Below are 18,178 nucleotides of genomic sequence, written 5' to 3'. Positions count from 1 at the left end.
TAGATTTAAAGTTAAATTAAGCCACATGACACTGGTTTGCACTCTAATACTGAGACAAATGCTGTTTCATTAAAAAAAACCCAACAACAACAACAACAGGTAAATAAATGCACTTACAGAAGAGACAGAAACAGGTTCCTGTGATTTTTACTATTTTACCTTTTAAAAATAATTTCCCTCTCTAATTTAGACATGGATCCATCGGTTATTTGTAGGCTTCTTAAAAACCAGTCTTATTTGTGCCTTACAGATCAGAAAGAAACTCTCTGTAAACCTATAATCAGATAATATGGTAAAAATAGTAAAATATAGTAAGTAAAATGACATCAGGAGCGCACGTACAGTTTAGATGCTGGAGAGAGGTTGTTTTCATTGTCTTGTTGTCGGTCAGTTTAATTAAATCAAATCAGTAAATGATGAGAAATAAACACCAAAATCATGCTGACTGCTCTCTATGGAGACAATTCAGTCTCATACTGAGAGGACGACTGTGGACATCTCAGTAAAGTGGTCATCTATCGCCATCTAGTGGTCCAAACTTGCAGAAGCACAAACTTATTTCACAGGTGTTTGGAGCGCTTTGTGCCTCTTCTGCATGGATACTTCTGGATTAGATCAGGATTTTTATTTATTTATTTTTTTCCCTTTGGGCAAAATTTGGACACATAAATACCAACATGTCTGGGTTGGGGTTAAGGAACAAAGATTGTGAGATACTGTCTTATGACTCCTAAGAAAAAAAATCATAAACTAATCCAGATATCCTTCTGGATTCACTTCCTGCAGGGAATTCTCCGTTCTGAGGATCGCGGTCTCACAATGCTCTTGTAAAGCAGACTGGTAAAACCCAAACGATTTATTTAAGTCGAATATTGATCTCCAAAGAGGTCGTCTGAAAAGAAAAACGATCTATAGTCTGTGATAGTTTATAAGTTTCTTCTCTAAAATAAATCTATCGAAATGGAATTTGATGACTCAATAATGATAAATATTTATGATTTTTAAGGGAAACTGCATTTATGTACAGTGACCTATTCTAGGCAGCCTTCACTCACACCTAAAAGGGCACATTGTGTTACTTAAAAAAATCATCATGTTAAAGGTTTGCTGATCACTGGAAAAAGTTGAAGTTATGTAAGAACAGCAACTTTTGTTCTTATTTTAAAGAAGGCATACATCTGCATAGCCCATTGCCTAATTCTAACTATACCATTAAAAAACTGCAGCAGAAATTCTGTGTCAAAGACGACCAGCTCCAAAACAAATAAATAAGCTAGGAATTCAGACAGCGAGTGTACTGAGCTGTTGTTTCTAGCAGCTTGATCATATCTATGTATGGGAGAAGCATTTATAAAAACAATGCAACTTGTGGGAGGCACTTCAGGAAGTAAGCACAAAAATTTCCCCAGATTGCCTCAACACTTGAACAGCCAGAATGCTGAAAGGTCTGCAAAACTGTGATTGCTGCATAATGGCTGATTCTCTGGACAAACAAGCAATGTTTGATGTTAGATGTATTAATTTTTAAGTAAAATTTTATGTGACGTTAAACCTTGTTCATTCCATGATTGTGCTGAACTGATATTTTTTTCTGGTGCTCGCAAATTTCTTTAACGGTGACTATAGATGTCGGCTCAGGTTACACAAAGATTTCTCAACAAATACAATGAAATGTTGCAGAATGTAACAAAAAGGCTCAGAGGACACTGAGCATCAGCTAGCACTCTGAAGTTCAGACACTTATTTATAACACATGCATATATCTATCTAAAAGCTCCTGCAGATGTGATATATCAGTCAGTATAAACTTAGTGGTCACTCAGATACAATAATGTTATTGTTAGGTCGGCCCTCCTTTTTCCTTCAGAATTCCTGTATGTCTTTGTGGCACAGACTGACATGACAGCATCACACAGCTGCTGCACATCCATGATGTGAATCTCCTGTTCCAGGACATCCCAAAGGTGCTCGACCTTTCCTCTTCTTGACTGACAGGAGTGACACCTGGTGTGGTCTCCTGCTGCTGCTGCTTCACCTGATCCAATGTGTTTGATGTGTTGTGCATTCAGGGACGCTCTTCTGCATACCTCAGCTGTAACAAGTGGATATTTGAGTTACTGTTGCCTTCCTGTCAGATCAAACCAGTCTATCCAATCACTTTGGACATCTGACATCAATGTGGCATTTGCTTCAACAGAAATTCTGCTTGCTGGATATTTTCTACTTTTTGGTCCATTCTCTGTAAACTTTAGAAATGACTATGTGGGAAAATCCCAGTAGGTCAGCATTTCCGCCTGGCACCAACAACCACACCACATTTAAAGTCACTCCAATCACCTTTCTTCTTCCTTCTGATGCTCCATTTGAATTTCAGCAGATTGTTTTGATTTCATCTTTAGGGCCAGATGCATTGAGTTCCTGTCATGTGACTCGCTGATTAGATACTAGATAAAGATGTGAACACATGTACTTAATAGACCGACATCGCAGGTGAGTATATATTAACCAAGCATGGTTACGGAGAATATGCTCTGATTATTGACAACATTGTTGCTGTTGTTAAAAAACACCTTATTAAATTCTTTTATTTATTTATTTATTTTTTTACACAGCTGATCATCAATCAGATGATTCGCTGTGAACAGGTGACAGCAGGGAGGAAGAACTCCTTTTTAACAGGAAGAAATTACAAGAAGAACCAGGCTCAGGAACAAGAAAGCCCAGATTCTGAGAGTGAAGTGCTCTGTTAGGATGAGGTCTTTATGATACAGCGTGGCCTGATAAGTCGCGATCTTGTACGAAACAAAGAGTCTCTAGTGGCTGCCTCTTTCTAGTAAGACTACTTGATGCTTCTCTTTCTTGCATCCTCTCCTACAGTGGGGCCCATTGTCTGTGTGACCATAAAAATAGTTGAGATCATCTCTGGCGCACTGTTACGTTTGTTCCATGCAAAATAAAAGCCAGTTGTTTGTTGTCACAGCAGGAAACTGGAGGATTTAATCTCTGCAGCATCATCACAATTTGCTCAACATGTTCAGCAAGTTTCCCAACAGACTATTGTGAGATGGAAGGAATTAAAAACACTGAGCAGTAGAAAGGGGAAGTCTGGACTGCTGACTGTATGAACCCCCAACAGCTCATTAAAGCCGATTCAGCAAAATTTAGAGACATCAACAAAAAGAGTTAACAACCACTGATCACACACACAAAGCTGCAACTGCTGGAATTTCTCCACATATCTGCACAAGTGAGGTCCAAAAATCTGAGAGCCCATGGAAAACCTGTCATGTAAATGAGGAAGCAATCAAAATGTTCTACAGACAAGAAGTTCTGTAAACTATTCCAGATTGATTTCACTGCTAATAACTGTGTGTGTATTTTCCAGCGGCTCTGTGATCATGATAGGAAACATGGCATCAGATATGAGTGGAAAAGTCCTACCTAACCACCTCAGAGTCATCTGATTTAGACTATTTAATGAAATTTTTACCGTCATACAGTGATTTTCCAAGCTACAGGCCCCTGCAGTACACAGGAATAGGCTGGAAATTTTACGTTTTTAATTTGTCTTATTTTTTCCAACATGACTTCCTGAGTACACGAGATAGCCATATGAAATTTTCATGGCTAAAAAAAACAGCTTTAAGCTCCAATAAAAACTGCAACCAAACTAATTAAAATCTAATCAGTGTAAAACCAAAATCTGTTTTTATTCAGCAGGATTTTTTGCACAATTTTGAGCATCAGAGTCTTGATTTACATCATAGTTTCCAAGGATAAACTACAGCAAATTATTGTCTATGACATCAGTAAGAGAAGCAAACATTGGCATCAGCAGGTTGGACAGACAACAAGTTACACCATATGAAAGGCTCATCTTCTATCTCTCTGTCAAAACTATCTGCTCAAAGAGATTTGGGGCTTGGATAAAAATAACCTTTCAAATAAAAACTGTGCTTTTCACCGCTGACAATATCTGCTGAGGGCTGTAAAAATGTAATTCATGGGCCTGAAAATACGCTTCTTTAAACATACTAAAGTTTAAAAAAGCCCAGAAACTTTACTTACCTGCAGTATCTTTTCTGTTAGGTCCCTTGGATGTCTTAAAAGGTTATTTTTAAGGCTGTAAACAAAACCTCAGTCTAATAAACCCTGTGAGGTTTAAGTCACACGTATAACCCTAATCCTACCTGGAAAAAATGTGGGTAGTTTATAACACAGGTGTTGAACTGCAGGCCTCAAGGTCCTGCAGGTTTTAAATGTGTTCTTGATCCAGCACAGCTGATTCAAATGGCTAAATTACCTCCTCAACATGTCTTGAAGTTCTCCAGAAGCCTGGTAATGAACTGATCACTTGATTCAGGTGTGTTGACCCAGGGTGAGGTCTAAAACCTGCAGGACACCGGCCCTTGAGGCCTGGAATTCAACACCCCTGGTTTATAACGTGTGCCAGACTCGGGAGAACAATTTAATTAAAAAAAAAAAGAAAGATATATTCTGACTTCCTAGGGTTTGAGTTAGGATCTGTGTTGGTAAATGGGTCAGCACTGATCATTATTTAGTCCTCTCCAAGTTAAAACCACAACCAATTATCTGAATTGAGGCAAAAAGGGGTGTGTGTGTGTGTGGGGGGACTGTGGGAGGAAGCGGTGCACAGAAAGAGCCCAGCTGGTGGATTCTCGCCATGAAGCAACAGTGCTAAACAAAACAGGGCTATGAAAACTTTAAAAATCGATTTAACAGAGGATTCCGGCTCTTTGAGCTTTTTCAAAGAGGTCCTTGTAAAGCCGAGGGACCCCTATGGCCTAAACAAAACCACCATCGACGCTTTCACTCTGAAAGGCCAGATGTGCTTCAAGTGACAAATTGTGGTGGTAAAATGTTAAAATCAATTCTAACTGTCACCAAGCTGCTGAGTTGCCTGGTTTAAAACACCTGATTTTCAAGATTTTTAACATAACCATCAGTAATAAATGGTAAGCTACACTTTGGTAAACAGTTATTTCACTGGCAAGAAACAATGAAATAGTAATAAATAATGTCATTAGCTATGAGTCATGTTATATACTGTGTACACATCATCAGTTTGTGCCCTACAAACATTTTATATCAGACCTGCTCCCAGAGATTTCCGGGTCCTTCGGCATTGGTCCCATGATGCCGATGTCCTGCCAACAATGATATTGGTCTCAGTCTGATATCACATTTAATCCAAACCACAACAATTTCAAAAAACTAGTCAAGCAGTTTTGGTGCTTAAACCTAACCAAAGTAAAACTAACCAGTGAGAGAAACAGACCATGATGGTTCACAGTAAATTACGCTGTCGCCACTCCATCAGTAAACATTATTAATCATAAATACAATGTTTGTTAACAGTAAAAAGCCATAAACTGAGCTAACAATCAACCAATTATTGATAATTGTTATTATAAAGTGTGGGAATGTGTCTTTTGAAGCCTGATTACGGGTAGATCAGGAGGGTGGGTGTCATGCACGACAGCTGATTGTCTTATCTCATTTAGAGATGAATGTTTCTGAGTCTTCCACGATAGTTTCAACACTTCTGTGAGTTTGACAGTGAGAGACCCGAGTGCTCTGCCAGCCGTCATGTTCTTCCTCGTGCTCAGTTGTGCAGATGTAGACATGTCAAAGACTGGTGATGAAGTCTTGAGCTGAGCATTTTCTTGATATGACGAGCGAGGGGTGGATCTGATTGTCCATAAACTCATCAGGAAAGTGCATACAGAGGTCAGAGTTAAGCACCTGACTTTCTGTAACCAAAGGTACCATCCGCCCCCTCAGCTTTGGAGCATACTCTCCGAGAAGGCTCATTAAATCACTTTCCACTTTCACTGCTTTGGTTTGCACTGTTGCTTCACGGCAAGAAGATCGCGCATTTAAATCCACGAGCTAGAGTCCAAAGAGTTTAGGTTAAGTGGTGATTCTAGAGGGGCCTGTCTCTCTGTATTAACCCTACAACAGATGAGAGGTTTTGGTATTTAATGGTTGCCTATTTTCTTTTTTTTGTGTGTCAGTTTTTCTCATCTTTACCTTGACTTTATCTTGCTGTGCTGTTCCCTAATGTCTTGCTTTCTGTTCTACTTCAGAGATAACACAAACGAAACAAAACAGACCAACTGCTACCTGTGTACAATCTGGAGTGCTTTGTCTCTAGATCAACATTTCAGTCCTCACCCTGTCCCTGACATGTAAACGTCCTCCATTTCTCTCTATTTTGTTTCCTTGTGGAATCTTATCTTATGAGTCAGTTGCATCCAGTCAATGAGATTTTAAACAATTACCCATCTTCTTTTGACACAATACTTTCTGCCACATTAACTAAATAAAACACCAAACATGACCCAGAATTTTGACAACAAAATGCATGCTCGCCCAAAAATTAAAAGACAAAACACATGAGAGGGGTCTTCAACATGTCTGTATCACCAATAGAAAATTACTCTTTCACTCTTTCTGTTTAATGTAAAGTGTTGTATTTTCTTTCCTCTCCAGTAGCTGATGGTAAAATGTAGATATTATACCTACAGTGGTTCTAATTATGCAGCTTTTGTCCAAATTTTCACTGGGCCTTTCTTCCCTATCATAAAAATCCCTTAGTTGCAAATATCTGAAGTCATCCTGGTTCCTTAATGTAAATTTTTAATTTAATATCCGGAAAACTTATAAAATTCCAATTTTATTTCAATGCACAGCATTATTATTACACTGTAGTTCTTCCTGTAGTTAATAGTTTCCAACTATTTGAGCGCACAATTTTAGTGGAAACTGGATTTTTAAAGGTGTTGTATGCATAAAGTTCATTATTGTTATTATGTTATCTATAAATTTAACAGCAGCTGTTTTGGCTGCTGTCTGTCTTCACACAGGGTTATACAGTAAAGTACACTACAGGTTGCTGACAGCAAGTAAACTAGAAGAGTAGCGTGCATTTTAAGCACATGACTGTAAAATCCTCCAGTGGAGTCTGTGGTCCGGGAGAGGAAGCAGGAAATGGAGAAAAATGGGGAAGCAGGTAGAAACAGGTGTGCAGAGTAAAAGTCCAGAGTTCACATCTCTATCATGCTTTCAGTCTTAACAAGTTTACTGATTTGATGAGTCACAATTATTAACTTTGACCCTTTACCACACTGCTTTGTGCGTGGTGTGTGATTCATAGTGAGTCATTGTGCGCAGCACATGTCTGGTCGTGTTCAGAATACCCAGGGATTCCCACGCCACACGCTCAATGTTATCAAGCACAAATATGCTGCAGGTGTGCATTTATATAACAATGACTGTACCTAGAGAATGGAAACAGAAAGGGCTCACGCAAGGAGGCTTTTCACTCCTACACATTCAGTTCATTCAATGGTTTTCAATGGTTCGGGATTCGGATTCAGCTAGTAACACCCAACACATCTGCAAACCCAAAGCAATGACACTCCGGCTCTTGGGAGGATGTAAACCTTTTAAAGTATGAACCAGGAAGTAATTGCCAGACATTTATTTCTGTGTCTTTATTGAACCTTCGGTTAATTTTTAAAAAATTATTTTAACATTAATTTGCACATATGGGTTTAAATTTCTATCATATTTGTTGTACCTGGCTTTTTCTTTTGGAACATATTGCTTGAAAGTGAATTGAGCAATTTCTGTTTTTCGCGGGAAAGAAATCCCACTGGTGGTGTAGAAATCTCAATAACTCACAATAACTGTATCAAATATCATACACTGGGTGGTAAAAAATACAAATAGCCATGTTTACTGGTGACATTTAAAAAGCCCCAGTTTTCTAGTAATCAACTCTATAAAGAAAAACAGGTTTTTTTTTCTAAAGTGTCTTAAAACATCATCAACTCTGACAAATCAGCGTTATTATAGTTTTGTATTTTTCAGTTAATTATTATTTCAGTTTGCTTTCACAAGCATTTCTCGAGTCTCAATAAGCACACCAGCCGACCCCTCATCAGGCAGGTCGTGATCACATTTTCTGCAAACTGACAGAGAGTAAAACTAAAGACTTCTACTCTATATTTTTGTTTTATTTATTTTTCCAGGTTCACAAAATAGTTTCAGTTTTATTTTTTTTTGAAAAGCCTAGTTTCTATTTTTATTTTAGTTAAAGAAATTTCTAGTTTAGTTTTTAGTTAACTATACTCCACAAATATTTAACTTACCACAGAAAATACATCATATCTCAATGTTTCGGTCAGCATAACATTCTCCAGGACTTCTCCAAACCCTTTCACACAGGGCACCAGTGGACCTGCCAGTGCCAGTCAGGGTCAGGCAGTGTGCACGGGGCCCTCAGACCACCCTCATTAAATCTGTTTTTGATTGTTTGGTCAGAGGCATTTACACCAGTGGCCTGCTAAAGGTCACTGGCGGTGCTCATTCTTTTCTTCCTTGCACACAGGAGCAGATAACGATCCTGCCAATGCGTTAAGGACCTTCTGCGGCCCTGTCCAGCTCTCCTGGAGTAACTGCCTGTCTCCTGGAATCTCATCCATACTCTTGAGACTGTGATGGGAGACATAGCAAGTCTTCTGCCAATGACCAGTATTGATGTACCATCCTGGAGGAGTTGGACTACCTGCGCAACCTCTGAAGAGTCCAGGTATCACCACACACTACCAGTAGTAACACTGACCCTAAATAACTGCAAAACTATTGAAAACACAGTCAGAAAAGTAGGTGGTTGATTAACAAGCCCCTCTGCTACCCTAGAGGTTTCACTGATGCTGTACTCTTCATTGAAAAGTGGTTCTTTAATTTTCTTTTTTTTTAGTAGTGTATAATAACTTTACTTTTAATTCACCTCAATCAGGCCAAACTGGATTGCCAGGAACTGGCGCCACTATTCCTTGTCCTTCCACCACATTCATGTTTTGTTTGGTCTGCTTTTGTTATCATTACTGTAACCAAGAGAAACGCTGAGGTGACAAATGACAAATGAGGATGCCAGGCATAATATTTGGCACTGTTTTATCTCACTTCCTTTTATGCAGGACCACTTTTGACCTGTGGAAGTACTCTGCCATCTTTATTGTCTAATCAGACAGAATAGGGTTAGTTTCAAAAAGATTATTTCAGAGGAAAACTGTAGATGGTGTGTTTTTGTGTGGCTTTCAGACTACGTGTTGGATTAGGTGGTCGGGTTCATAAAAAAATTAGGTTCATAAAATCTTGCCTTTTTGTGACTGAGAAAAGATAAACTACATGTTGCTCCCTCATCTGATGGCATTGGAAAGGAGGTGCTGGCTAATCATTTCCAAGAAAAGAATGTAAACAAACCAAAGGAGTTGTGTGTATATAATACAAGATGTATTTTGTAACTCCACTTTGCATTTCCACCTACATTTGTGGTCAGAAGTTTACATAGACTCATCGTGGGCATGCATGTCAATTATTTATTTGGGCTGTTTTTTTTCCAGAGTGAAAACAGTGCAACATACATCTTTAATTGGTATATTCCTTTGGAAAGTCCAAGGAATTCACTGAAGACCGAAGGAGAATTGTACATTTACACAAGTTGGGAATGTCTCTTTGGGCCATTTCTAAACAACTACAGATTCCACGGTCATTAGCTCAAACAACTGTGCGTAAGTTATTTGGATGTGTCACCCCTACCTCTGATTTCTTCAACTTCCCCTCAAATCAACAGCAGGATGGTTGAAACAGCCATAATTGACTATTCCAGCAGGACAATGTTCCAAACACATAAAAACTGGTTTTAGAATGGATAAAATGGGATAACATTAAACTTCTGAAATGGCCTTTCCAAAAACCCCGACCACAACACTATTGGAAGTTTGTGAACTATGTTTAAAAGCCAGGTCCATGCCATGATTCAATAAACTCTACCAATCCTGCCAAGAAGAGCGGTCAAATAAGCCAGACTTATACAAAAAGCTTGTTGATAGCTATCAAAAGTGTCTCATGGCAGTGCAACTTGCTAAGGCGTACTGACCTTTCCACCCTCGAAAAAGAACTGGTAAAAGAAATCATTAAAAGCTCAAAATGACCATAAAATTCATGCCCATGATAAGTGGATGCAAATGTTTGACCACAATGGCCTTTTAACAACACCTACAGTAAATTACTATTTACTAAAGTGTAGTTTACCATTTACTATGATGGTTATGTTAAAAATGTTGCACACAGGTCTGTTAAATCAGGCTGGAACGACAACTTGGCAACAGTTAGTTTGGGTGATCATCAAACCCCCATGAGCACTGGACCCTTAAAGGCCCCCGTGGCTGTTTCAGGAGGAAGTACCAGGCGCTCACTCACAAAACCTGGCACCAGGGTCGGGCCTCAGTAACTCTGTCTCCGTGAGGTATCATGATCCATTTATCCATTTTATAGTGAGGGAGGTCTGTGGTAAGGTGCATCCCTCTCTTACAAAGCCATTAATGAAATAAAAACAGAGCTTATCAGAGCTTTGACAACATGACGCCACCTTTCTTCCCCCAGGTTTCCCACTAAAAAGTACATTTTAGCCTTAAGGAGGTGATCTGGGCGAATGCTGATAACTCCTGCTGAAATTAGAAAAGCCTGAAAAAACACACAGACTGCACGGAGAAATCCAGGAATATCATTTCCATGTACTTCTTCCGCATCTCAGGCGGCTAATTAAATGTCTAAAAACATTTCGGAATTTTTTTGTACTGTTTTAAATGTTGCTTGTCTCAAAGTGTCACATAACACAGCTTCCAGTCAGCAGAGCCGCACTGGTTTAATCTGACTGATTTCCAGTCAAAGTGAGTAAGTTGCACTCATTCTAATCATAGCTACGCATATCAGGATTTAAAGAACACAAAGCAGCCCAGAGCTTCCCGTCACTGTTGATACACCGGGATGTGACAGAAACTGTAAATTTGTAAATGTAAAAATCGATAAAAGGTGTGATCTGACACATGCACACATGTGAAAAACAGCTTTGTTTTGTCGTGTTATTTTGTGTCAACTATAGTGCATTTCTTTCCTGCATTTATCTGCTTTATTATGGTTCAAACTGGGGACTTTTTATCACTAGCATTCAAAGCTGATTGCGATGGACAGTGCACACCAGAGTGGGCTCACTCACTGCTTTCAGTTTAGTTTCAGCTTTGGCTTTGACTTCTCTTGTATTGTTATTATGTGGGAGTATTTGTCAGAGGCCAAATGTAACAAGGTCAACTAAGTATTAGTTTGAAGCGAGGCACACAGCCAGTCTACTCCTCTTACTCATTCGGGTAAGGCGTGCATCTTGGCCAAAACTGTATACAGATTAGAATAAGTCCACACTGGATTGGCAGAAGCCTTGAGTTTCCTTCACACTCTCAGTAAAAACATGCATTAAAGCCCCATCATGCAGGAATAAAACAAAAGACCGTTCCTGCACATTTCTAATTTAGTTTAGTTTTGAAAATGCTCCCTTTAAACCTTTATAATTTAAGTTGATAAAGATGTTTTTCATGCCTAGTATCTATTTAAGTTCTAGGTAACTAAAATAGCCGTGGTCTACATAAAAAGCATGTACATGCAGTCAACTGTGGGTGTGCCTGCGGCTTTCGTTGTTTGTGGTTTCTGTAATTTTTCCATTCTCGCATCAGAACATTAAAACATACATGCACTGTAGATCACTTGTAAAACGTACCAAAATATGTATGCACAACGTGATGCACTGCAAACAATGCTGCATAACAACAGCTGCTAATGTGACAGTTTTTGCACAGAGAGCAAAGACCACGAGGTTCCCCGTCTAACTGGTCACATAGACCGAACAATAGGAGGTAAAACAAGCCTGGAGTTTCCCCGAGGCCTCCAGAACATCACGTTCAGCCTGTCGTCTGTTTTTAAAGGGAGAGGTCGAAGCCTCGTTGAGTCTCGCGGGTTTATCCAGAACTTGGAGTCCTTCCAGTTTATCTGCAGGAGAATGGAGGGAGGGATTTCATTCTTAGTTACTGAAGGCACAGAGGCAGTCTGTGGAAGTTTGATTCGCCTTAAAAAAAATCATCTGCAGACACATCACTCAGTTTAAAAATACTTAACAGGATGTTAAGTAGAGTTATTAGCGCAAGCTTGTAATCTCTGACCTCGATGCTTGCAGGAAACTTGTTTTTTTTTCTATGTATGCGTTAAAATTAGGATTACACAACAAGTAGAAGTATCCTTAAAAATGTCAGTGTTACTTTGGAATAAAGTATACTGTAAGAACAACACTTGATCATGTGGTCAGGATTGGAGGATGTTGGGGAAACTCCGCTAGCATGCGTGCTGGTTTGTGCTCATCACACTATGTTACCATATGATAAATGAAGTGAAATCACAGGGCGGTCACACTCAAAAGTTTTGAAGGAAACTCCTGTACCACCACTGTCTGCTGCAGCCCCCCTCCCTCGCTCCCTCCTTCAGGTCTGCTGCTTCTGTCGAGCGGTTTAGCAGAAGCATGCTAATGAAGGTGCACTTGAAGGCGTTTGCATGCGTGCATCAAGAGAAAAACACACATTGATCTGAACTCAACTATAAGATATTAAACTTTTAAAACTGTGCTTCTAACATCTGGGACACATTCAAGATGGTGCATTAGGGGCTTTTTTAAAGAGGGAGAAAAACCTTAAAAATAATCCAGGATTAAAAACATAAATATACAAGAAGAACCTGGAATAAAATGATTCTCGTTACACAGTGGATTTGCAACAAAAACTGATGCACAGAAGTCAAATCTGTTGGCCCCAATCACAAACGGGCTTCTTCAAAGTCCTTGTTTCTGACTGTACGATGGTAATTCAGAGCGAAAATCACTGGCATTTCCTTATTGCTCAGTCAGACTGCAGTATAATTTGATGAGCTTACCAACTGCAGTCATAATAAGCCTGACTGGAAACTTAAGCCATGTGGATTCTTAACAAATATATATATATATATATATATGTGTGTGTGTGTGTGTGTGTGTGTGTGTAGTGGTCTCACATTTACCACTTTAAATCCCAGAAAATGTCCAGGTTTTTACTCCTAAATCAAACAGAATATTCTAATTTTTCCCCTTAAATGTGCCACTCTAAACCTAGAAAATTTGGGGTGGGGGTTAACGTGCATTTGTATTTTTCTCAGTTTACCACTTAAATCTCAGAAAATACACAAGTACTTTTGCTTGAAAATTAACTGCTTTAATCTGGGAATTTCTGAGATTTTCCTCTGAATATTCTTCACCTCCCCGAGCTCCATGTTAATTTTTTTTATTATCGTCATTATTTTCATAACACCAAATGCCCAACTAAAATTTCCCTTTCTTGAAGAATTACATCTAAAGATGTGTGGTGTTGGGCAGTTTCACTGGTGAGGTGCAAAACCTTTGATTTAATCAATTTGCATGACCAAGAAATGACTTTATGTTGCATGCATCCAAATCCAATTACTCACATAATTAATAAGTCTATAGGAATGTGAAATGCCCCGAAGGCTGTATGATTTATGCGCACAACATGCAGCCTGCAGAAGTATTTTCGCTCTCCCTGTGACAAACTGACTAGTGTATTTTATATGTGTCTCAACAGAAATCCCCTGTTGGAGCCAGCAATCTGTGTGCTGTGTTATTCTAAGTGACAGTTTTCTGGAAATCCCCCACCTAGCTGTTAGCTCCGCCCCGCTGCAGCCACAGAGCAGAGGGCATTTACTGCAGTGCAGCGCTGTCGGAAAACACAACTGAACGCACCTCGGACTAACATGGATCTTCACAGGACCAGTATATTAAACCAAATGGATTACAGTCGGGACTCAAAAGAAGGGAAAACGGCTCAGGCCACGGAGGATCGGCTCGACAGCGGTTTGGATTCCCTGAAGGAGGAGGAGTACCAGGCTGTGGCCGCCGAGATCCGCCGGCTCCAGCTGGAATGCGAGGCGCCGGAGCACAAGCAGCTCCCCGCTGCAACCCGAGAGCTGTACGAGTGGCAGACACAGATCACAGAAGACGGAGACACGTAAGTTTGACCCGGAATAAGGTTACCGAGCTCGGATGTTTACCAGTTATTTTCGGGGGGGGGGGGGGGGGTGCAACAGTGAGGCTAGGAGAAGGCCCAGCTCGGGTCTTGGAGGTAATTTGATGCCTTTCCTGTGGGGAATGTAGTTCTGCTCCAAGTGAGGCCTACCTTAACCCGAGTGGGGGATTAATTTTTAAGTAGCCAGGATTTTAGGGGTACCGAACGAGTGTCCGGTTTTATTAAGAACGGGTCAACCTGTGGTCAGACACGGCGCTGCTGGACGTAAACAAAAGGCTATTATCAGGAGGGAATCTATTATGGCCGCGGGTCAGATTGGGAAAGTCCCGGGCGCGTCACCAAGGAATCCAAGCGACGCGCGTTCCCGAGAAGTGAAAGAGGATGAAAAGAAAAATGTGAAAAAAGTACCTTAAATGCAGTGAGCGGACACTGGGGGCGAAACCCGATTCTCGAAGAGGCGCGTACGAGTTATTATTGACATTTATTTCAAGGGGAATAACAAAGCAGTCCCCGAAACCCAACTTTTATTTTAACAAAGTTCCTCCGCAGATGAATATAGTTCCTAGTGTTTTAAATGGGCTTACTGCTCGCGCATTAACACTGGGCCAGAGATAAGTTAAATAATCAAAGCAGAGTACCGGAAATTTATGGAAGTACTTTTATGCCAAAATTATACAGGCAAATGGAATAGGTTTGTATTTTTTAAAAAAAAAAAAAAGTGATGCAAGTGTAGATGCTTAACCTTTGTTTACTTATGTTTGTTGCACAAATTCAAAGAAAAGTATAGCACTGACACATAATATATAATAATTCAAATTAAGTTTTCTGAAAGGCAAAATACATTTTAAACATTCTAATTATTTTCCTGCAAACATATTATTGAAAGTAAAAGCAGACACAAAAAAGCAATTGGTACCCACCAAAAATGGCATTCCCCAAAAGAAAAAGAAAAAATTTGTAATAAAAGTCCATCTTTGTTTATCAGTAAACCAGAAAGATCTGGACAATGCAGACTTGTTAAGATAAGAGAGATTACATGTAAGCAAAGTCACCCTCACAAGAATCTGGAAAAACCCTGGATTACCGTTGATAAACAGTTACTATGACACCCCTATGTAAGACATGTTTCTATTGGCCATTCTTGTTGAGTGAGTGCATTTTCTTTTTTGTGTAACAAATGTAACTCTCTATGCAGCACTATAGTATTTTACACCAATTCAAACAAAAGCATAAAAGCCAAGTTAGAGAACAAAGGGACACTTCTGAACTGAAGCTGTTACATCAATCATTTAAGTTTTACAGTTACACAATTTTACTGTAATCACAGGAAGTTACTCTATTTAGGTGTAAAATAAGTTTTTTTCCTTGTAAATTTATTATTACAAATATTTATGAAAATAATTGAGTGTTTTCTTCATAGTTAATACTTTTTTGTAACTGTATCTGATGTAGACGAAAAGGCACGAAGTTGTGTAAAATTTGCTTTTATCTTTGGTTTGTTACTTAAATTGTTTTATTTTTATGTTTCTGCAGGCTGCTCCACTTGGCAATCATCCATGAGGCCAAAGAATTCATCAAAACCATGATCGACCAGTCTAAAAACACAGACTTCCTCAACAGACAGAATGACCTGAGACAGGTATGCACAACACAGCTCTTAACACCCCACCTGCATCCGCCATCATGACATTACTAAAATACCTGTCCCTCTCCAGACTCCTCTCCACCTGGCGGTAATAACAAAACAGCCGGAGGTGTGTCTCAACCTCCTGGTGTCCGGCTGTGACCCCACGCTGGTGGACAACAATGGAGACACACCTCTCCACATTGCCTGTCGCCACGGTAACCTGCACTGCTTCAGCGTCATCACACAGAAAAGCCGACCAGAGCACCTACACACGGCGATGGCTGCCTGCAACTATAACGGTAAGTGATGCTTTCCTCGCCTGAGACACGTTAACATTTTAGTTTTTGGGTCCACTTGCTGTTAGTTAGCCCCGAAGACTGCAGTTAAGTGACCAAGAGGAGCTTAACCCAACCTATTATGCAGTAGTTAATGTCTAAATAAAAAAGGTGGACACCTCTCTTTAAGACTTTTGTGTAAACATTTTTCCGTTAAGCACTGCCATGCACACTCAGTATTTTTGGGGGGTTAAAAAAGACAGTAAATCAAATCCAAAAAAGAACATTGATATGAATGCATGTGTTTCACAACCCACACCCAGCAGTTTTTGCTAATTACTAAGAATAACAAAAGAATATGGAAATACATCTTTGTATTTCCTGTTGCAGTCTCGCTCTGGAATCAACTTTTAATTTTTCTTTTCCTTTTCTGTGTTGTGCAGGTCAAAACTGCCTCCACCTGGCTTCAGTGCAGGGTTTCCTCTCACTGGTGGAGAGACTGGTAGATCTGGGAGCTGACATTGATGCAAAGGTAACTTTCACCTCTTCTGTATGGAAAAAATAAAAGAATTCTTTGTTAATCTTTGTTAGTCTCTTTGTTAATACTAATGCCTTTGCCTCCTTGCTGTTTTACAGGAGCAGCATAACGGTCGCAGCGCGCTCCACCTGGCTGTGGACCAGCAGAATCTCCTCTTGGTCAAACTGCTGCTGAAAAAAGGAGCGAACCCAAACCTCCTGAGCTTTGGGGGCCACAGCCCCTATCACCTCACCATTGGTTTGGATAACTGGGAAATCAACAAAGAGCTGTACTCTGTGACCCATCCTGACCTGAGGGAGCTGCCAGACAGCGAGTCAGACGACAGTGACGAAGAGGAGCACATGAACTCTGACGATGAGGTACGTTTCAAAATCGTACAGCCGGTCTGGCACAAATGAAGTGTGTCACTAGTTGGTGTGTGACCATTTCTATTTCCTCCCATGTGTCTGCAGGTGAATTACGATGACATTCAGTGGAATGGACATTAGCAGGAAGCGAGAGGGCGGGGGAAGTTACAGAGACCAGAGGCTGTGACGGTGAAGGATGGACGGATGGGGGGGCACGGCACGTTCCTTACTTCTGCTGTGACGTGGATGACAACAATGGGGTCGGGTGATGCAGCGAGGTGACGTGACCGCTTCCAGGCAGCTGAGCAGGAAGAATTAAACAGACTGCCGGCGATCGCTTGTATTCTGTGGACGTCCATACATACGTGAAGATGCTCCTCCAGCAGCTCTGCTGTATGATAGTGTAAATGCTGTGTATACAAAGATGTATTTTTTATGGAAGCTGTGAATGTGTACAGTTGAGCAGGTTGTATATGTGAGACAGCAAATGGGTTCAGCACACTCCATTAAATTAAAACACTCATATTTAACAGTGAAAGCCTCCTGTGTGACCGTGTTATTTGTTGGGATGGGAATATTTTTACACGAGACATCAGAAGTAGTCGTATATGGCGTGTAATCGTAATCGGCAGAGCCTGACGGCAATAAAAATCTGCAATTACACGGGAAATGAATGTAACCACGTGGCCTCCTGCTGCCGTCACTGAGTCTGCTCGTATAAACGCTCCCATCAAAGCATGACAGCTCAACTTCACTCCTGACCGGACACTTCTTTTTTCCCCTTTCTGATTTTCATATAATACAGGAAAGCGCTGATAACTCCTTTCCACTGAATGAGGAACTGGTAGTCAATTGAGCTGCGAATTCCTCCTTTTAGATGTGTGTGTTTGTATAGACAAGAGGCTTCGGGAATTTTTCTGTGTGTGTAATGAGGTCAATTGCCCTGTCATTTAAATCAGGAAGTTTTTCTGGAGGGTGTGGCTAAGAGGGAAGGGACAGGAAATTCCCAGGAACGGAACAATTCAGCTATTGGCGACATTCCTGCTTGTCATTCACCTTCCGAAGAACAGGAACAACAGGATGCTGAAGTCAAGTGACAGAAGTTGGGAAGGAAGGGAGCTGCGTGTAAAATAAATATCCACTGTCATTAAATTACTGCAGAATTGTGTTTAAACCTTACATTTTAATACTTTAGCAGACATGAAATATTTTCCCCTCCCTTACGCAAAAGAAAAAATGAACTAAAGTTCATGTTTATAGACTGTTTATAGTAAACCTTGGTCCACAAGGCAACCCAGGACTTTAATTAAAGGAGATGGCCACGGAGCCTGCAACGAATCAGAATACTGCGTCAGAGGGCAGCCCTGCACCTTAATACACAAGCATTACGTGAAGAATGATGCTGC

General features: G+C 40.2%; 1 protein-coding gene and 1 long non-coding RNA gene across 2 annotated transcripts; one reads left to right on the top strand and one right to left on the bottom strand.

The window, feature by feature from the left end:
* Positions 1-4,390, bottom strand: LOC309695687. The gene is made up of 2 exons (XR_014273209.1): positions 4,069-4,390; positions 1-2,092 (listed from the first exon to the last, which is right to left on the bottom strand). It is a non-coding gene; the product is annotated as an uncharacterized lncRNA (long non-coding RNA).
* Positions 4,391-13,604: 9,214 nt separating this feature from the next.
* Positions 13,605-17,310, top strand: nfkbiab (nuclear factor of kappa light polypeptide gene enhancer in B-cells inhibitor, alpha b). The gene is made up of 6 exons (XM_082516492.1): positions 13,605-13,967; positions 15,519-15,624; positions 15,701-15,911; positions 16,331-16,419; positions 16,524-16,784; positions 16,878-17,310. Exons 1-6 carry the CDS (start codon positions 13,714-13,716, stop codon positions 16,911-16,913), a joined length of 957 nt encoding a protein of 318 aa, XP_082372618.1. The 5' UTR covers positions 13,605-13,713; the 3' UTR covers positions 16,914-17,310.
* Positions 17,311-18,178: the final 868 nt, after the last annotated feature.

This window comes from Aulonocara stuartgranti, assembly GCF_965226115.1.
Source record: "Aulonocara stuartgranti genome assembly, chromosome: 19".
NCBI classification, from domain to species: Eukaryota; Metazoa; Chordata; class Actinopteri; order Cichliformes; family Cichlidae; genus Aulonocara; species Aulonocara stuartgranti.
Note: the sequence above shows the minus strand (reverse complement) of the source record. Positions and strands in the feature narration are given on the sequence as shown.